This window comes from Ascidiella aspersa, chromosome 1 (genome assembly GCF_963924565.1).
Source record: "Ascidiella aspersa chromosome 1, kaAscAspe10.2, whole genome shotgun sequence".
In the NCBI taxonomy this organism is placed as follows: Eukaryota; Metazoa; Chordata; class Ascidiacea; order Phlebobranchia; family Ascidiidae; genus Ascidiella; species Ascidiella aspersa.
The window spans coordinates 36,706,441-36,728,616 of record NC_139447.1 but is presented as its reverse complement, the minus strand read 5'-3'; the positions used below and the strand labels follow the sequence as shown (position 1 = coordinate 36,728,616).

Here is a 22,176-nt window from a genome sequence, read left to right as displayed (position 1 = left end):
CAACCAGAAAATGTAACCTTGGATATTTACGCTTGTAAGAACAGTGCCCTTCGATTTTCACGTATGCTTGACTTTCTAAGTCAGCAGATCACCAAATGTATATGTAGGCTATATATTAATTGTCCTTTTGCTGTGGTAACCAGTAGGTTATTCACCACGACGAGACAATTTGACAATAAAGGTAGATAGTGACAGAGAAAGTTGTATTTTTATGGCAAAGAAAATAGTAACTCTGGTGGGGCCTAAAACAGTTTTGAAAACAAGAATGGTGCTTGGTTACAGAGTTTATTTCATTCGTGTGTTGTTTATCTTTTATTGATTCAACAAATAGAAAAACTGTTAAATATTAAAAAAAATGTGGTTTTATTGTAGATCTTTTTTCCTTTAAGTCTCTTTATAAGTATGTAGCCGGTGGAATTTTGCTTTTGATTATCTGAATAGCTACTGAACAGGGAATTAAAAGAAACGCTGATGCAAGCTACTAAGCAGGTCCGATGAAGTTGTCCAGCGTTCTGCCTGACAAATTCCAGGGCAAGTCCAAGCTACCCATGGGCTCGCTGTACAAGGATCTACTGGCCTATGGTAAAGGGTTGCCGCCCTCACACAGAGAACAGCAAAGCAGCTATGACTTCGTGTTTAGCAACACTTTGCGTGCACACGGTAAGAGTAAACATCATTTTCTGATTTATTTATTTCTTGTTAACTAATTATGCGTCACGCGATTCCAATTCTCTTGTAGTTAAAATCTAAATAATTACAAAACAGAGTTATCTTTTTAGAGACCTTCGTCAAAAAAACTTTATAAAATAGTTCAATAAAGGTAAAACATCTTTAAAACATATGCATTCCTGGTAACAATTTGTCCACTATTAATATTCGTTACGCTAATCACTTTTGTTTAATGTTCTTAGGAATTTTTTCAAGAACATAATCTTACATTTCATGTCTAATATTCAAACTAACTTCATATTAATTAACTAGGACTTTAATACGCACTTTTAATATAGTGTTTATATTACAATATTTCAGACCAATTTGCAATGCTTATTAAATCCCCCATATTGAATTTAAATAATATATCCTCACTATAAATTCACTGCATGCGCTAGAAGGCGCTGGTAAGTCACATTGGAATGAGAACCATGGTAACGTGAAGCTAAGTTGCAAGTGAAGCGAATTTGCAATCGAGAAATTTGCAGACAACTTGTAATACCTTATACTAATTCTCACAATAGTTTGTATTACTAACAAATAACCTGCCTAAATTTTTGAAGCAGATATAGCTGTTGTTTTATGTTTAGTCTGTTAAGTATTGAAAAAGTTTAATTATGTTTTGATTTATTATGCGCAATATATAAGCAACTAAAAACAGATCAATAAAAATTTAAAGATATGATCTAAAGATAAATTGTAGCTTATATTTTAGCTTTGAATGTGTATAAATCATAGATAATGTTTTTTGATAAAGGTTTTGGCCTTTTTCAGTAACAACTAGGGTTGTTTTACTAAAAATGTAAAGTTGCAATGAAACATATTCTTCGCCATGAGTATTTAACATAATTCGGCAAGAAAAGTTGATCCTGCTTGCCACAAACCTTAGGATCGTATTGCATGCGTTTCCACTCTTCGCTTAAGCTATAATGCACAGTAAGTAAAAGCTTTAACATAGATTATTAACAATTTAAAATCTAAGTGTCATACCAATTTAAAGACAAGTTTTATTCAGTAAATGGTTAAGGTAGCATGTTAACCTTTATAAATTAATCAGCAAATTAGAAAGTTGGTATTCAAAGTGACTGACTGTGGAAAGCATGGTAGGTGCACGCTGGTCTTTATAACAGAACAATATGCAATTTAACCCCAATTTTCCCAGATTCTAAACAGGTGTCTTGCACTTCAATCTGTATGCATTCAGTCACCCCTATTTGTTCGCTTAAGTTCTTGTGAGATCTCGTTGAGGTCTGCCATATTTTTCAGATGAACAAGTGGCAAATTTATTTGTTTTGTTTTCATTATTACATGAAATACTATATATATATATACAGGATTAAATTGGTGGAATTAATGGCTATATTTAAAGATTTGTCAAGATGCTTTACATAAACCATCCCAGATCTATAATTCCCAGGTATAATAGTTAGTGAGTAAATGAACTTATTCCAATAAAACATTTTAATCAGACGGTAACTGTATAATGTACTGTGGGATTATGTGTGAAAACAACAAAATGACAGTTTGTGATCCCACAAGATTGCATCAAGATATGACTTGTTTTGTTTTTCGGTGGGTATCTGGTAATTGCTACTCATAAATAATAAAGGTTGCTGTAAACAGTGATTTAGGAAGAGCCGAACTCCAGACTGAAAACAGAGAAGGTAATTTATCAGTGCAAAGTTTGAGAGCAGAATAACTTGAATTAGTTGATTAGTTCTGAAATATGTTTAATTTGTTGTACAGAGCAAGTACCAAATGCTAGAGGAAAGTGAAAATGTGGCCAGCAAGACTTAGGTTAGATCTTGAAGCATTTGAACAGGGTGAGATTTAAATATAATTTCTCTTGTAATATTTCCATATGTTCAGTAGAAAGATTTAAAGGCATTATATATAACAATGGTATATTGCAAGTAAGTTTGTGTTGTTAGAGTTAGATAAGAGTAATAGTCAGCCAATGTACATTGATACTGTGTCTAAAACACTTAACAGTGTTGACGCATTTCAGGCTCCCAATACTCTGGTATTGTCGATTTTTGGACATATTTATTTTCAAAAACTTTACCTCGGAAAAATACATAATGTAGCCTTTTCGTATTAGTGATAAAAACACCTCATTCGTTACCTGTAATATGGTAGTAACTTTCCCTTTGCTGAATATAGTCATTATTGAAGATGTCAAAAGTACTTCTGGATAGTAATCCCTGTTACGTTTAACCACAGAATATCGCGTCCTGGGCAAAAAGGGGGAAGGCACTTTCTCTGAAGTGCTTAAGTGCCAGCATGTCAAGGATGGGACTTTCTACGCCTGTAAAAAGATGAAGCAGCACTATGACGGGTAAGTTAAAAGTCATTGCCGTGACAGACAGTTGAGTCATATAACATTTTTTTCATAGAAATTGTCATTAAAGTTATAAGGGGAAGATAATGCCAACAAGCACACATAAAAACTGGTTCAAACACAAAGGTTTTTATTAAAATCAAGAAGTGTTTCGTTTAAATTGTAGCATTTTTAGTTTTTCACAAAACCTGTTTAAAGCAAAAGGGAAACTCCAGCCATAAGATCAAGATAAGAACAACATCATTGTCTATAAAACACAGTTAGGAATAAGACCAAAATAGGCCTAATACCCAATGGTCATAGTGTCGTTTAAATCGGAATAAATCCTAAATCAGTCGGAATTAGACCTAAACGACCATAAGCAGGCCTAAACAGCGCTTCACCTAGCCCCAAACCCACCCCTAAGTACATCACTAAGTTCCCTAATAATTTGTTGGCATAGTACTCTATAATCTAGAGATATGTACAGTATATGCTTTTGCATTTGTGTTTCAAACCAATAAGACACTAGTGAAATGCTACAAACCTTTTCCCATATTCATAATTATTTTCCAAACTGAATTATGTACTAAAGGTCTTCTAATCAGGTGTATAATTTGCATCTTTCATATTTACAGAATTGATCAAGTGAATAACTTGCGTGAAATCCAAGCAATGCGCCGTCTCAATCCACACGCTAATGTTATTGGCTTGCATGAAATCATTTAGTAAGTCATATGCTACCTGATTGTAAATATATATCTTTATTGATAAACCGTTTTCGTTGTTGTAATACAATTTGTCGGTAAAAACTGCCACCTGATTTCTCTACTGTAAATATATATATATAACACTTTAATCGATTGAGTCAAATGTGTAAAAATGCTTATGCTTACAATGTTTCTTGGTATAGCAAGATGTGTATGTTGACTTTCGTGTTAAAAATAGAGGAAAACTGCACTTTATGACGAACATCCGAAAAACTTTGTATTTACAAAACATTTTCTTTAGTTTTTTCTATTTTGAACTTATACCTATAGATATAATATAGAGTGTAGTGAACCATTTTCGCACCGTTGGTCTTGTGTGTAAGCTATTGGGACTTTAAAACGCTTTAATTAAATATTGACTTTCAGAGCAGGCTTGTTTAAATAAGACCATGTGATTTCAGCAACTCACTAATAAAAAGTGGTTGGGCTTAGTGTTTTCTGTGTTAGTCTGAAGGTTGTCAAAACACAGTAAGAACCTTTGGATGCTTGTCTGTCCATTACTAAGAACTTCATCCGTTGTTGAATCCATCATTATATTGTCAAGGCCAATTTACAAGGGTTATAAAATCACAAAAGATAAAACTACCCTACCTCTTTTCCTCTCTCTTCTTATGGGTTTGACACAGTGATTTCTAATACAAGTTTCTGTTGAAACTATGACATTTATAAAAAATGTCTATTGGTGAACAATTAGCTTGTGATTTTTTTTTTAAGGTTTTGATTCTATGAAAGAGTGTGTATACAATTGATTTGTTAAATATTAATTTAGATTCTTCCCAAACCCCAACTATTTATGTTTCAAAATATTTTATATTTTTTTATTCTAAAACTAGAATACATATAACTAAATTATTGTTTTATTAATACTCTTTTCAGTGACAAGAAAACTGGAATGGTGGCATTAATATGTGAACTGATGGATATGAACATATATGAGCTTATCCGCGGTATGTATTTTCTTGTAGTATTAATACTAGTTGAACATTTTTTTTGCTGTCATGCTTTTTACTGTTTGATTGTCAGTTTCTGGTGTACTGCCATTAAATTAAAAGTTACAGGATTTTAATCTGCTAAATTATACAACATGTAAAAAAAGAAACACGTTGCACGTAACAGGTTTAGCAATACAATAGTTCTCTATTCTTTCTATTATTTCTTAAATAGTTTTGGCTTACTAGTTCTTGCTTGTTCAGTTTATATAAAAAGGAATTACCAATTGTATTGTATTTTGGCTTTCTTTGAAAAACTTTTATAAACAAAAAAAAATAATTTCTGAATCTATTTGTGCACACAATTTTATGATTTGTATTTGTGACTCACGTATCAGTTTTTAAACTGTTTGTGAAAGTTTTAGCTTTTTAGTTAAATTGTGTTTTCCTATTCCAATTTCTTCAAAGCATTAATATTAAATGCACTTTTGTGCTACTTAAGTTTCTGCATGCCATATTAGGGGCATTGTTATGATATCATGCTGCCATGAATATTTTATTGCTGATATTTTAACCTTGCCTTATTGCCCTTAGCCTGTTGTTTCCTAGCTCTAATATTTTTCGATTTTGACTGAAATGACATCAAGAAAGAAGCTTCTTTCTTAATAGCTTTTTCCAACACCCTTTATCCTGAAAATAGATTTGTTTATGGGTAACACCGAAAGCCTTCCAGAATTTAACCGATTCTGTTGATGAAGATGCAAGCGAAGCAGTCTAGAAAAATAATGTGAGATTCGAACTCACGACCTCCGGTCATGCCTTTTGTATAGGGTGTGTTCATTTTTAGCATTCCTTCGTTGCAATTATGGGCCCTGATCTAGAATCCTACTCCATTTTCGTCCAGGATTTTATGTTGCTAACATTATTTTGGTTAGGGTGCGAGTTGGGTTTGAGTTCGGGTAGGTCAAGTATTACTATTATATTTATTCTCTCATATTTATTTTTTCCATTTTATTTTAAAACTCGTTTCATTACTATAGGAAAAATGTGGTAGGATTCTACACCAGCGCCCAATTATGTTCCATTTTGCATAAACTGGTTTAAAACTTAAATAACTCTAATTTAGTTAAATCGACACTTTTGTCATGTTTTTCAACACTTATTTTTTAAATTTGTTTGTGCAAACCTGAACAACTAAAAGTTATGCTATTTTGGCAACACCATAACCGTGCGCCTTTTTAAAGCAGAGGACGGGCAAAGTTGAATCTTTGTCCGACAGTCTGTTGTGGCTTGTACGTCTGGGACCAGTAGTTTTGGTCCTTTGTTGTCGATTCCTGGCGTTTATTATTCGATTGTGTGCGTGTTCCCGCCTTTATCATGCTTCGTAACTTGATAGGCCGGACGGATGTCTTTGTTTTGAGCCTTTACAAAATCTCGACCGGTTGTGTGGAAGATGTTGTACAGCGATGTAACCTTTTATTTTCAAAGAAATCAAAACTAAATGGATCAAAGGGTGACTCTAGGGAAGGGGTTCTTAAATTTTTTTTATCGCAGATCCCTAATTTTTTTGTTTCGCGTGGACCATGGTAGGCAAGAAAATTTTAAAAATTACGTCACACGCAAATAGACTTCAGAAATATGCTGTTTTTTTATAAATTCACCTCACAATACCGGTACAAATAGACTTTCAGGGATATGCTGGTGATTTAGGTAAAATGCAGTCTAAATACATTCAGTCCTAAACGTTCTAGTTTTAATTAAACCATTTTCTTTAAGAAATTAATTATTTCTAAACTATTTACTAATTTTATAGTTTTCTTTCATGGACCCCCTAAAATTAGAAACCCCCAAGTGGTCTATGGACCCAGTTTAGGAACCCCTGCTCTAGGGATATGCCAAAATTAATTTCAATACCTTTTGTATTTTTGTTGCAATATTCCATTGGATGCATTTTTTGCTGTTCATTTATTGCATAATTATGAATATACAGATGTTCATTTTGTTTATCCTATTAAAAATTCATTTCTACATAGGGCGACGCCATTACGTTCCTGAAACAAAAGTCAAAAACTACATGTACCAACTCTTGAAATCCCTTGACCATATGCACAGGTAAGATTTTAAATCATTATAACAATACGTTTATTTTATGATAATATAAACTTATTTGCTTTTCATAGGTGTGGAATATTTCACAGAGATGTTAAGCCAGAAAACATCTTAATAAAGGTAATTGCATTTGAACATTTGTTAAATAATGTTTTTCAAACCGTTTAAAAACTATTAACAATCAGAAATGTATTTAAGTTTCCTCTGGTGGCCCAAATTTTCTTTGTCCCTGTGTTCAAGTTGTAATTCTTCCCATGCTGAATTTTACCCCTAATACCAAAAATTATAACTGTTTGATTAGCGTTCAGTTAAAAATAAACCGGATCCGACTCCTGGCAAAAATGAACCCGAATCCTATTCCGGCCAAATGCTCCGACTCTACAGTCTGTTTTAATACCACTTACGCAACAGAACAATGTAGATATTTAGCAATCCACCCAAGTGGTGTTATATAAATTTATCCGCCCACAATATGTTGTTGAAAAATTGTATGCTATTCCAGCTTTGCAATTAACAGTTTGCGTCCTTAACAGTTTCGAAATTTGGTACTGCGCATATTGGACTCGGGACTCGGGTATTCTTACTCAAGTCCTGAGTTCGGAGTCCGACTCCAGCAAACAAACCTACTCCGTCGAGTACCGAGACTGACTCCAAATCCGCAGTCCTGAAACCGTATTGAGGCGATGTTTTGACAAAAGTCCCGATTTTTTTACCCTTTTATATAATCAAAGATATTGTATGATGGCTTTTGGGCGAAAAGTGCGATCCTTTTTTATAGAAAGATATCCTTGCTTTCGCTGTATTCAAATCTAATTAAAGTTGCGTAAAAATACGGCGCAGGAAATTTACCAGTTTAAATCACAATCCTTTTACAGTTGTTCGCAATCGGATTTCGTTAAGGCTTCTGTTAGAAGCTTTTGGACGCACATATATTGAATACGTATAGGCGTTGTTATGGATGTTGTTTGCTTTGACTTACGTCCCGATTTTTTCACAGGACGACGTTCTGAAGCTGGCGGACTTCGGTTCGTGCCGCAGCGTGTACAGCAAGCCGCCCTACACCGAGTACATAAGCACACGGTGGTACCGTGCTCCTGAGTGCCTACTCACTGACGGCTACTACTCGTATCGTATGGACCTGTGGAGCGTAGGCTGCGTCTTCTTTGAAGTCATGAGGTACTACTGAGGCAATTAATTATTTAAAATATGTCATTTTCTATAAGCAACAATAACAAAGTCAATTTGTTATTGGACTAATGCTATTCAAGTGTAGGTTTTTGACCTAAGCATGTTAAGTTTGAGTCAAGTCTAAATCAAACTATCGGCACCAATACAGTTAAACTTTTTTTTAAATAATATTATGTTTAAGTCAAGTGTAAGATAAACTATATTGGTCACAATAATGTTAAACTTTTAAAATAAACGCTGGTCACGTCATTAGCATGAAATATATAAGTATTAAAACAAGTCCAGGTTAAAATATTAGCATCAATTAAGTTAATCTATTAAATTTGACAATCTCATCTAATTTTGAACAATAGTTGACATTACAAACACAAAAATTAGCGGTCCTCGAAACTTTTGGTTTTTTTAGTTCTAAAAATTGGTCAGTTTTTGTAAATTTCAAAATAAATCGATTTGATTATTCAAATCACCACTATCCTCTCCGCCTTTGGTTTATTAATGTCCTTTCGGCCCAAAGTGGTATAATCGATAATTTGCTTGCACCTGGTGCGTAATTTCGCAATTGACCTATAGGGGTGTGCTGATGGCACAAGAAGTTTTTTTGTCGCACGGATTCTCCTTAAATGTCAATAAATCAGTGAGATAATGCTTTTCGAGGAATTGTCATACAAAGGAACCTTCCAAAAGTTGGCAGCCATTGAAATCAAGTGTGTATTGTCTGTCATTCAAAGAACCGAATCGGTGTTTGCTTAAAAAATATTTGCGCTAAAGAAGCTGCCTGGTGTGCCTATCCAGATTATCCACGTTTTGATCAAGTTCAGCCAAAATAGTTGTCAATTTTTAACAAATTTCAAATTATTTAAATGTATTTTATGTGCCAAGAGCGTGCTCGCTTATATGAGGCGACCTTACAATATTACAATCCTTGGTAAAATTGCTTCAGTTATTATATTTTCTTGTGACGAAAACGTTCTCGGTTCACGGGTTTGTTTCAAAGACTGTTTGTAGTTAACATAAAACAAAGCGGAGGTAGTTGGAATGCGGGCTTAGTCTTTCTGCTGCAGTCCTCTCTTTATTGAGAGAGTTTAACCCATTGTAATAAGTGTGTAGGTCATGGCTGCTGGAAATGCCCACCGACTATAGGTTAACAGTTTTATCACAAACTTCAGTATAACAACGAGTATATTGTGTTGTTTACGAATGTAGTCTTTTAATCAGCTTTGTCCTAGTTAAAACGCAATGCTACGCTGGTAGGTTTATTTTGCTTTTTACGCATTCTCAGTAAACAGAATTTCGCAACCCCCCAAAAAAAAAATTTTTTTTTTTCAAGTTTTTACGTGTTTCGAAATGCCAACGTAAAGAAGTTGTGAAAATGCTTCGGACAAAATGACTGACAAGCGCAATTTTACGCCTGTTTTTGCGGATGCCACGTGTATTCCTAACGCACAGGCACTACAGGCAATTTTCCTGGAAGTTGTTTTTCAAACAAGACGAAAACGGTCATTCTTAATCAGCAGTTTACTACAGGCAATTTTAAAGGAATTGTTTTTTTTAACTAAGACATAAACGGTCATTGTTACACAACAGTAACCGTCTGTTGCGTGCAGCTTACACCCGCTATTTCCCGGATCGAACGAAGTTGATCAGATCGCAAAGATCCACGACGTTCTTGGGACGCCAGATGCGGCCGTTCTCAACAAGATGAAGCAGTAAGTATATACAATAGCAACTAAGTAATTTAGTTTGTTCACAACTACCTTGGCTGCTTATTCCCTGACCTGGTATAGCAGGCCCAAATCGAATGACTTTGCCTTCAAGCGTGTTCTTCGTTTACTACAATAACAGCAAGCAAAATGTATTTTACCAAAGTTAACTTTGAAGGGTATTATATATAGCACTTGTGGAATACGGCAATTTTTTTTTCAATACGATGTAACTGTTTATTTGATGCTACAATGCGAACACAGCAGCAAGGATCAACGAAGAACCACAAAATGTTTATCGAGTCAGTTGACCCTGAAGCTATAAGAAACTCAGGTTACTACAGCAAGTATAGAATTCATCAACGATAATAAAAGAAAGCAAACTATACATAAGGAACATCAGCAATGAAAAATATGTTCGGCAAACAAAATGTATTTTACCAAATTTAACTTTGAAGAGGTATTAAATAGCACTCAAGTCTTAAGGAATACGACAATGTTTTCAAATCAATGCTAAAACGGAATCAAGATTTATTTGGATCTTTAAGATGATATTACGTTCAAATAGGCTTTGTTATTTATCTTTCCAACAAATATGATACAACACTTTGGTATCCTTGGAGCATAATGGATGGAGGTTGAAGTAAGACGTAATAAGAATAGCAGAGCCCATACAGAAGTAGGAAGCATTTTGAACGTTTTGAATAACTCTTTATTCGTTTTTAACATTTTGGTATCTCTGTATAAGTTTTGGCGTCGACTTCTTCAAAACTTGGTATTTCTAAAGTGGTACTTCAACTTTTAGGAAGTATGTTAATTTTCCAATTAAATGGTGTTGCAACATGTTTGTTTTTATGCTAATATAGTGTAAGGTTTTACTGAACATTCTTTAAGCAGAAGGCCTATCGACGTATATCCCTATATCATCAAGGACTGCACCTAAATTTATCACCCGCTATATAAAACGCCGGTTATAATAAAAAAGCCTTACATTTTACCGGCCATAAAATGACAACTTTTACGACGTGAATTTGCACTTACATTATTAACAGGAAACCTGTACCGGTGTGCACACGACGTTTTATTGTCGCGCAAATATACTTGATCCTTTGCCGTTTAAAGATTAAACAAATTACGTCGTGTGTTACAGGTGATATTACTTATTGCGACCTGCGATGCGGTTTTATTGCGTTGCTGTCGGAATGTTTCATTTTAATTTACCTTTTATTTTTATTATCGGCGTTAGCATGGAATTTGCGTTTCTAAAAACTCAATGACGCATAACCTCACTAAATTTTGTCAAAACCAAAGTAAATCTCCCTTTAACCGGTCCGTTTTCTTTAGAGCTGTAGTTTTTCTTTTTTTCGCGGCCCCTTTTGCTCAAATTGTAGTAAATTTATTGTAAGCATTTAGAATAGATGATATAAGGAGCAATGACTAATAAAGATCTATAAGGCTACCTATTCAATTTTTCCCCGCAAGGCAACTATTGGAAAGCCGAATTTTCACAGGCAACGTTGTCAAACGTTTCGCCCTATCTACAGTATGATATATTAAATCCACACATTTATATAATAATGAATTAACCAGGAATTTTGGTTGATTTTAACTATATTTTTACCACTTTAAAGGACTTTGATTATTTGGTATGCTGCGCAGCCTAATAAGCTGAACTATAGCCGCGTTTTTGCCGAACAAAAATTTATTGGCGACAAAATCGCCTAAAAATTATCAGAATAAACCAAGTTGGACGCAGCTATAGCGACAATCTGCCGCTCGGCCTATCCAACCTCTGTTCACGTACATAAAATGTTTGACCTATACATAAAACACTAACATAAAACAAGGGTTTGTTTTTGAGTTTAAAATGAGTTATCTTTTTATTTAGTAGTATTAGGAATTATTCCATTTATCAGTTGTTTAATTTAACTTTAAAATGTTGGCTAAAGTATCGAGGGATGATTGGTCGAGTTATTTTTTTCTTTCATTATTATTTATTTTTTTCCTTTGATCGACATAATAATTTAGCTAAACTTTGCTGCAAGCAGTATAATAAATGATATACAGTCGCAACTAGCGACATTCTGCGTCTCAGCCTAACCAACTTTTTTTTTTCACAGTCGAAACCGCGGCATCAACTTCGACTTCCCGCCCAAGAAGGGAACGGGGATCGAGAAGCTTCTTCCTCACGCCTCACAGCAATGCATCGAGCTCATATACAAGATGTGCACCTACGATCCTGACGAGAGAATAACGGCCAAACAGGCGCTACGGCATTCATACTTCCGAGACCTCAGGTATATAGCACTTTGCGTTTTTTGTGCATGAAGGGTTAGGGTTAGGTTTAGGCCAAGGGTGCCCAACCTTATAGCTGTTGACGGCCGCATTGTTTCTATCGTTCATCAATTTTACAATTTGGCCACATAGAATATATCACGTACTTTTAAATTTATTACACACTGACTTTCTAGCAGTTAACAACCATAACGACAATTAAAGTACAGTACAGGATTAGTACAGTACAGGATTACCACAAGTACAGGATTAAGGTAAAAAATTAAAAATTGGTCCGCGGCCCACTAAAGTGGCACAAAGGCCCACTATTTTGCCGAGGATTAGGGTTAGGGTTTGACTTTACGTTTTTGTTCATGGAGGATGGGATGTTGGTGGCTTGATTTTTGGCTTGCTAAGGGGCCAGTGCTTTATTATTCAATATCCTGCTGCTTCCAGGCACAGTATACTAAAAAAGGTTCTTCTGAAAAAATAAGTTCTACATAAAAAGGAAAAAAAGAGATAAAATTCGTGAAACAACGTTCAAAAAATAAAAATCGATAAGAGCGACAACGCACAACTCTGTTGTTATCTTTAGCAACTGTTGATACGGCGCCTTTGTGTCAATTTCCTTTGCGTCGTGTTGGCCGTGTGTGTCATTTCCTGATGAAGTCTGTAAAGACGTTGGACAAACAAACAAATACCAGAAGAACTTTTTTTCAGTATTTATCAATCCTGTTTCGGACAGTTTTTTTGTTTGAAATAGACAAAACTTACTTTATCTACCTATATGTGATGTAAATCAGTGATTCTAAACCTTGTTCGCCAATAGAGTATCTTAAAAAAGTATATCCGACTAGCACTTGGCTGACATTTCGTAAACTTCACTAGAGTCGATACTGTAATGCACATAGGTCAGTAAACTCAAGGACGAACTCTCACACTCGACCCTAATTACGTTTAATTTTAACAACTAAAAGATCACTAAGTACGCACAGAAGCCTTTTTTTTAGAAATTTTCGTGTCAATGCTTTTTTTCGCCGCTTTCTGCGGGTTTTTAGGCATATTTGAAAAGCGATTTTGACCCTTTCTCCCCCGCATGTGAACGTAATACGTGAGGGGAGTGTGGTATGCCGCTTGCATGCCGCGACATGTCCGCTATCCTATCTCTTGTGCGGGCACTTGTCGCATCAGACCAGCTTAAGGAACCGTGTTTGAAGCCCATTTCGGAACTCGAATTAATGCGAATCGATCCCTCTCCTGTTTGATCAGGCCTGCTTTCCTTTCTTTAGCTCTGAAAATCACCGACAATTTGGTAAAATTATCAAGCCGCAAGGCTGTGTTTGCCTCGACATCTTCTTTCCATTGTCTGCCCTCGAATATATAACCTCACGCAGTAAATCTCTCGCTCGTTTAGCTTTCCAAGATAAAGCGCATAAGAATGGACGTGTTCCTTATGGCAGCGTTAGGCTAGGTTGTGTGTGATTAAAATAAACCACTACGGCAAGAAGAAAACGCTAAAATAGTGCGATTTACTATTAACTGCTGTTTTCGCACAATATTTATCGATGTTATTCTTCCGACCGAATTGGAACGCTGTCAAAAATTTAGTTTTTGTTTTATCCCAGTGTTTATACAGAGAAATACATTTTGCAACGGAATGTCATAATCAGTTTCCCTATACGAATGAACCACGTCTTTCTCGTCAGTTATTTACAAAGGGCGAGGTGGTATCTTCGATAAACATTTAGTTTACATTAACGCCATTGTAAGTTTAGGAAAGGTCAGGACCACTTCTTGGCGACGTTTGTTTGAACACAGTTTACCTTTATATACTGTGTTGAACCTTTTGTACATGTGCTTGGTTGGTTACGTTATTTTGGAGGCGGGGAAGGGAGCATATTTTGAAAAATGTGTGCAAAAATGTGCCCGCGAAAATGTGCAAAAATGTGTGCGCATTTTTAAAGGCATTTTAAGCCGTGCGCACATTCTAAAAAAGTGCGCACATTTTAAAGCCATTTTAAAACGTGCGCTTATTTTTAAAGGCATGTTAAAATGTGCGCACGTTTTTTGCACATTTTCGCGGGCACGTTTTTGAGCACATTGTGCAAAAACAACGCCACGCCCCCTGTTGCTTATTTGACTGCGCTTACGATGTTGAATGTACTTACTACAACAACCTGTTACGTTATAGGGCTCAGCTTATGCTTCCACGATATTACCTTAAACAAGACGTGTAATTAACTTGGACGTTATGTCGACTATTCCTAAAAAGGTCGATTACAACTTGACCATAATCTGCTTGCCACAAGACGAACAGGAAGTCGAGTAAGAAATTAAGTTTTGCATATTTATCTTTGTAGTTCTTCATATTTCCTAACAAAAAAAAATCGTGAAAATAAACAAACATCCTTATTTACTTTTGGACTTACATTTTGTGATTTTTTTCATAACTATTGTTTAATATTTAACCCCTTAAATTGATTTAAAAGCTTCTATCACCACGTGAACATGAGATTTATTTGAGAGGTCGTATGTAATATAAAGTCAAGAGAATTGACAGCAATTTTTCATATGCCGCTAACTCAGGGGTTCTAGCTTTTTTTACCGCGGACCCCTAAAATTTTCTTTCATCTCGCGTGGACCACTGTAGGCAAAAAAATGAGAAAATGACGTCATAAATTGACGGCACAGTACATATAGACTTCCTAAATTTGCTGATTTTGGTCCAAAAATGTGAAAGTGAAATGGAGTCTAAATACATTCAGTGCAAAATCGTTTTGTTTATAATTAAATTGATTATCCCTTAAATATACACTAATATTTCAATTAGACCTTCATGGACCCCCTAAAGCTAGTTTGCGGACCCCCAAGGGGTCCATGGACCCCAGTTTAAGAACCCCTGCGCGAACTCTAACAATGTGAGCAGCAAAACGCTTTTAGTGTGTTGCGTTTTTCAAACACTTCTACAAAGCAACCGGCAAATTAATGTACAGTTTATATAAACTGTTGCTACCAGGCATAGTAATATTAATTACAAACAGCTCCCCTGGTAATTGTGATTCTGGTGATTGTAATAATGTACAGTTAGAAGATGGTTTGCAATGACTTTAGTTTGTAATTTAGGAGTCACTATAACACAATATAACACTACGATGTTTGCAGCGAAAAAAGTTTTTCTGAAAAATCTTACTTACCAAGGTTAAAATTAACACAGTTTTATAAGTTGTCTTTCCAAAATTCTTCCGGTACCTTTGCCATAATAGAGTTGTGCCTATTTATTTTACTTGTATGTTTTGCGATAAGCGCAAAAACAGTATCTCAGTTTATATCAGGGTTTCCAGATGACCAAAATAAAAAAAAGCCAAACTTATATAAATAAAGCCAAATATAATACAATAAATAGTCATGCTGGTACATTTCCTTTCTCTTTTTGTGTCAGTTTGATTTTTTTTTAGCATAACACTCATGAAATTTTGAATAAAACAAAAAAAAGTCTTATTAAGCTAAATTTCATTTGGATTTTTAAAAATAAAACCCCAAGAGGTTTACAAAAGCCTTTTTTTTTCTAACTGGCAACCCTGGTTTCTATAAATTTAAAGTTGATATTCAAATGTATGAGGCAGAGGTTACTCAATTGTTTGTGGTGACGCCGAAGTGCGTTGTTTCAAATTCCAGAGTCGTCGCACAGTGATTTTGTTTCGTATCTAAACCCCATTGCGGAAATAAAATTCCTGCAGATGTTAATTATCACTTGGCATATATTTTAGAACTTATTACAACAAAAGTCTGCAATTGATAAAGATTTAAAAAAAATGAACAATCAAATATGATTGCTTTTGTATAGGATTTTTAGCAAAAAAATAGTATAATTCCTATAACTTTTTTAGCCAAAAAAGAATAAAATTCCTATACCTTTAAGTGCTTCGCAAGTTTAACCATTTTTTCCAAACAGCGTAGCGAAAAAAAAAACAAAAAAAAAAACACGGGAATATAAGTTTGTGTGATAAGTTGACGCGTCAAACATCAGTTTTATCCTTTCCTAACACCCCCGCTTCTTTTCTTTCTCAGGGAGTTGGAGAAGCGAGCCCAGGAGGCCCACCATTTGTCCAAGTACGATTCCAACTCGGTCAAGGGCGGGCCCGGTTCCAACGCCGGGGATGTACCGCTGTGGAGACAAAACCAGATACAGAAGAAAAGGGTGAGTTTTCGAGCGGCGCAAGAAAAAATGCGTCGTTGTTCATATACTGTGGTTTAACCAGGGCTGCGGAGTTGGTCTCGTAACTCGGGACTCGACGGAGTCGGTTAGTTTTGCTGGAGTCGGATTAGGGACTCGAGTAAGACTTCGTAAAACAACCCGAGAACCAAGGCAGACGTGCGCATGCGCAGTTCCAAATTTCGAAATTGATAACGCCACAAACTTTAAATTGTAAAGGTGGCGTGTGTTGTCTCTTTGTGAGTTTTATGTCACCCTATGAGTGAATTGCTGAATATTATCCTTTTTAAATTGTTTGTACGTAAATGGGTAAATACAGGCTGTAGAGCAGGGTTTTTTTAACTTTTTTTACCGCGGACCCCTAAAATTTTTTGGGGGCCTTGCGTGGACAAAAAATTCAAAAATTACGTCACAATACAAATAAACTTCATAAATCCGCTGATTTCGGTCCAAAAATGTGAAAGTGAAATGGTGTCCGATTCTGCAGCCCTGGCTTTAACATAAGAAAGGTTGGGTCGGGCGTCTTCATAAGTTAGACGCTTTTGTAGCATCATAGAACAAACGTCTACGTAATATTGTTAATAACAGAAAATGAGTAAGGAGCTAAATTAGCTTACAGTACAAGTTTATATAACAAGTCAGCTCAACTTACACCAGCTTGGAAGTAGAGCAAATAACTGTTTTGTATTGCTAAATTAAATCACGATACATCGACTTTAGTAGCAATTTCAAAAAAATATATAAGCAAGAATAGATGTTTTTTTTTTATCTTTTTTTAGCTTAATTTTACAATGAAGATGGCTTGATTTCTCCCTAAATGTTTTTGAATGCATGAAAATATGTCGCCTTTATCGAGTTTTAGTATCACATTTTTATTGAAATCACTAGAAAATCCTGTTTGCCTGCGTAAAGGTTAAGTCATCCATCGGAGGTCAGACAAACAGTTTTAAGCCATATTTTGCCTGGAGTCAGTCACTAAAATGCAGGCATTAGAACAGATTAATCTGTCCATCGAAAGTATACTGTATACACACCAGGAAGGACTTGTTTATTTTCAAAAAACGCGCCAAAAACAACAGACGCGTTTTTGCGCATGCGCAGAACTCAGCCACGTCACGTGATCGCGACGCGGCTGATATTTGGCAGCGGCGTCGAAAGGAAAACTCAGTTCAGCACGACATCAAGAGGGTGAAGTTTCTCCAGAACACCCCCAAACAGACGCGGGGTACAGTGCCCGAGTCGGAGAGGGGCCAGGGCGCCAGCAAAAAGTCGAAAGCTAGCAACGATGGTCACGAAACGGTTGGCCACAGTTCGGCGCCAGAGAGCGGAAAGAAAAAATCGAAATCGAGCAAGTCAGGTGGCAGCCAGTCTAAGAAGCAGCCCAGTAAGGGGTTGAAGATGTTGAACCAGGTATTGACAGATTTCAGGGTTGTAGTACTTCGGTGTTAAGGCATAGTTAACTTCGGGAGAATATGCGAAAGGAGCTTAGGAAATGAAACACTTTTAGAAAGTAAGGAATCACCCGCAGACAATAAAATGTAACGATATTTTTTTATAAAAAGTATTGAAATAAAACTTTTTTTTTCCATGTTTTGCAGAGGAGACAGCGACGCTTAGTGGAGCATCACCACAACCACCAGGCACTAGGTGGCGTACCGGCGCACACTGGAAACGCGCTTCCGCAGTTGGTGCCGGTCAACGGGACCTCCATGCACGCACAGTCAAACTATAGCGGGCTCTCCAAGTACACCACACTGCCCAAGGTGCTTTAACTCTATCCTTTTTAAGTTTTGATTTAAAGTTTCTTGCGTTTATACAGCAGGGTAAGTATCTTCTGCGTAGATTTAAAACGAGCTATTACAAATGCGGGTTAAGTATGTTTTTGTCGGGTGTTGAAGGTATGGGCCCAAATTTTTTCTTTATAAGAAGAAGCATAATGGTTGGAGGTTGCAGTAAGACGTCATAAGAATATCAAAGCTCATACAGAAGAAGGTACCATGTTGAAAATAAAGTTATTCGAAACGTTTAAAATGATATATACCTACTTCTGTATTGGCTTACCCCAAAAAGGGTTCATAAAATTATTGTCTCAAAAAAGGGTTCATAAAAATATTGACTAAAAGACATTTATTTTAATTGTGGGGCCTAAAATATTTTTTTGCAAAAAGAGTAAAACAGTTACCAAACAATTTATCCTTTTGGTTCATATTTTATCCATGTACAATGACTTCTGTGAAAAATGCATTTTGCTTGAGTTATTTTGTTTGCATTATACCCTATTTTTGATTATCCATAAATAAATCTTAAACTTGTTAGAGCGCGCACATAGCTCAGCAAAGCGGTTAACATAAAACAGGTTACCCTTGGTCGTTTATCCTTCTTGGTTATTATCAGTCTTTTTGTAGCTCACGTTAGTTTTTCGCCCATTTAGATAAAATAAGTCACAAACGTCCTAACCTTTGCCATAAATAAATCCTACTTGTTAAAGCGCACACGCAGATCAGCAAAGTAGCTAAAACAACATCCCCCCCCAAAAAAAAATTACTTTTTTTACCCTTGGTTGTATATTCTTCTTAGGTGCACCTTCCGCACCACCACCAACCCACCGCCTCCACCATGCTTCCTGGCATACTCAAGACCAACATGCTGCAGCCCAAGGCCTTCAACAAGACAAAAATCAAGGCAAGTGCCGCGTTTTCTTAAGAGTATAGAGAGACTCTTCGCGTATTTAAAGTTATTTCGGAATACTTATTAGGAATTTTCTGTCAATCCAACGGTTTAACTTGGGATTTAGTAGTACCTACCTTTTTAGAGCCAGCATGTAAACACTTTTTGTAAAAGAAATAACATTAATATTTGCTTCAAAAACGCTTTTGCTTTGCTTTTTAGTGCTTTGCTAGAGCGTTAAATTTTTAAATCGGCTGTAGCATTGCCTGGAAAGTTTATAGCCCATATGACTAGCAACGATGCCATGTGTAAAACATTTTTCAATATAATCGGTTGTAATGCACAACTAAATTGCCTTGATCTCCGAATTGAGAAAGTTCCCTTTTTTTTGTCTTTTCCAACAATCAACTTTTTTATATTAACTGTTACTACCAGGCATAGTAATATTTATAAAAAAAAAAAATTTCTTGCATTATTTCCTTGTGTGTTTGATTTCCAAATATTGTACAAGCGTTTTGTGTCATTCACCCTGACGAAGGCGACTTGAATATAGGTTGCCGAAACGTTGGTAAAGAATTACAATTACCAGAGGATCTGTTTTTTCATTAATACTCCACTTTTCCTTGATTTATATCATTGCCTGGCAGCAACAGTTAAACTGATTTTCGTTTATCTACAGCCGAGCGACCCTCCCACCAAAACCATGTACGGCCACTACCAACTGCCCTCCATCAACCGCCACATCTACCACAACTAGCCCCCTCGTCGTGTGACGTCACGAACCGACCATGACGTCACAGTGTTGCGTCATCACGTCGTCACACACAGCGAGCACAACCACCCACCAATGCGGGAAGGACGTTCTTAAATCGAGTCCCTGTAGTGGGTTGGCATTTTTTCGCCCAAATATTAAAAACAACGCGTCACTGTGCAAAGCCGTTTATTAATAATAATCTTCGCGGTTTCCACTTTGTTGTTATTTCGTTTGCCGCAAGGTATAATTTACGTATCGTTTTTTTGCTTTTGTTTTTCTTTGACGGCGCGTTGCGACAATCTCTCGCCGTTTACGTTTAGATAGAACAATGGTTGTAGACGTTTGGCGATAAACTGTAAAACCGCTGTTTTGCGATTTGTGGGCGAAAATGCACTTTGAACAAACCGCATACACAAAGGTATCCGATTTTCTTCAAACGTCGGCTACAACTTTTCATTGCAACAATTCACAGTTTCGAGAACAGTTTCTAATTTCAGCAAACACCTAATTTTAAATGTGCGCTTGTGTACCTTTCAGTTTAGAAGATTATATATTAGATCGCGTTAAACTTTCCGGTTCGGAATGCACCCGCTTACGCTTTTTTTCGGCTGTGCCTCGTACCCTTATCCTTAACCCAGTGGTTCTCAACCTTTATGTCTTGCGGCGCCCTTCAGAACTAATAAATAGATTGCGCCACCCCTAAAAAGTTTTTTTTTAGGTAATTCACTGAATGTGACAATAAACGGAACTGGAACAACACACATCAACTTTGCACAACAAACGTAGGAAGTTTTAATTGGATTTATTTCACTCTAATATTGCACAAAAAATTGTAAGAATTGAGCATAAATCAGATTCCTAAACATTGTCAATATATCTATTGTCACCCTTGGGCATTATAAATGGCACCCCAGGGTGCCGCGGCACCCCGGTTGAGAACCACTGCCTTAACCGTTCGTTTCTTTTTCGCCCGAAAATGTGAATTGGCCCCGAAAACATTTTGAACGGGGTAACAAAGCGACTTGTTTCAAGACCGCCTCTATGAACGCAGCAGAGGCAGGAGCAGCAGCACTTGAGTCAGGCGGGGATGCGAGCATTTTTTGCACAATGTGCAGAAAAATGTGCAAAAAAAGTGCGCACGTTTTAAAATGCCTTCAGAAATGCGCACATTTTGAAATAGTTAATGCGGGGACAACTCCTAGCTCTAACTTTGACTCTAACGTAAACACAAAAATGTGCGCACTTTTTTACGGCCATTTTAAAATGTGCGCTCATTCTAAACAAAATTGCACATTTTAGCGTGCACATTGTGCAAAACAACATCCTAGAAAAGTGTGCACATTTTTAAAGGCGTGTTAAGATGTGCGATCAATTTTTGCGCACATTATGCAAAACAACGCCACGTCCCATGTCGCAGATCAGGAGAAAAGCACGGGTCGATCAGAGGCTAGTATACCGCAGCGGTACGTTCAACAAGTATTGCTGATTAATGACCATCATAAGCCGCCCGACGCTTCAAGCACAAGGCCAGACAGCCCTGCGGCAATTTCGACAGCTTTAGTGTCGACTAAGCACCCGTTATGCCCCTCATGTCATGATGGCACCGGTTGTGGCACGGACTTGTTTCAAATCTGATTAGTCCCTGAAGTGTGCTCGACCTTAGTCTGTGGTTTGTTATGACAAGAGAGGTCATTTATTCTTCCGGCCGATTTGCGCACTATCGACGCCTCTCTTGGAAGCAAATGGCTTGGAAATAGGCTTGGGTTACAGGGTTTTAATAATTCAGAGCTCGGCAGGACCACTCTCACTTTTTAGAAGATGCCGGGCCCAATTTGGTTTGCGGGATTTTCGCAGAAAGGAAATACTTTTATATTCCCGCACGTGTTGTTTGATAAGTTTCCAACTCGGTTAAATAATATAAAGTTAAGAATTACAAGTTTGCTGCAAACTTTTTCTTGATCATTTTCATTTATAGAAAAAGTCATATTTCTATGATAAAAACTAAAATAATTTGTTAGTTGCTGTTTGTCTGTCTCGTTCTTAATTCAAAAATACTGCACATTTTACTGTATTTCAAAACCTGTGTAACAGCATCCGAAGCAGATAGGTAGGCACTTCTGTAAATACGGTGCTTCACTAAACATATAAGTTTTTTTTCCGCAATTGGCGAGCATTATGTGAGGGGGGTTTAATGTATCACCAGAAAAAAGATCGTGGTACAGAAACCTCAAAATTTTGGAACTTGGCCTACATCTTTAGGTCGTTTGTGTTGCGTATACGCATAAACGCCGATCAGTCTTCTGTGTAGCCAGGATCATTTGCACCATGATTGCGATTTTTTTAGCAATGCACCCTTAAATAAAGCCTTGCATTGGTAGTAAAAAAGCCCTGGCATACCCTTTTCTCTCAATTTAAAAAAAATTAGTTTGTTTCGATTTGCACGACAAAAATTGAAGAGCTGTCGAACAGCGACACCTGCTGGTACGATAAACTCACTCCAAACAAGCTTAAGGGCGGCCCAAATGGCAATATAAAATAACA

General features: G+C 36.4%; 1 protein-coding gene across 1 annotated transcript; it reads left to right on the top strand.

The window, feature by feature from the left end:
• The first annotated feature begins 485 nt into the window (after positions 1-485).
• Positions 486-20,660, top strand: LOC146170328 (MAPK/MAK/MRK overlapping kinase-like). The gene is made up of 13 exons (XM_083383096.1): positions 486-660; positions 2,935-3,049; positions 3,670-3,759; positions 4,678-4,748; positions 6,764-6,842; positions 6,911-6,959; positions 7,837-8,015; positions 9,632-9,733; positions 11,848-12,024; positions 16,070-16,199; positions 17,813-17,977; positions 18,792-18,896; positions 19,561-20,660. The coding sequence occupies exons 1-13, from the start codon at positions 495-497 to the stop codon at positions 19,636-19,638; spliced, it is 1,506 nt and encodes a 501-aa protein (XP_083239222.1). The 5' UTR covers positions 486-494; the 3' UTR covers positions 19,639-20,660.
• The last annotated feature ends 1,516 nt before the right edge of the window (positions 20,661-22,176 follow it).

What these genes read in the sequence shown, in the direction of transcription:
- LOC146170328 (XM_083383096.1), top strand. Translation starts at nt 495, where the DNA reads ATGAAGTTGTCCAGCGTTCTGCCTGACAAATTCCAGGGCAAGTCCAAG. An exon ending in CATATATGAGCTTATCCGCG is followed by an intron (nt 4,749 to 6,763) that starts GTATGTATTTTC and finishes ATTTCTACATAG; the next exon opens with GGCGACGCCATTACGTTCCT. An exon ending in TCATACTTCCGAGACCTCAG is followed by an intron (nt 12,025 to 16,069) that starts GTATATAGCACT and finishes TTTCTTTCTCAG; the next exon opens with GGAGTTGGAGAAGCGAGCCC.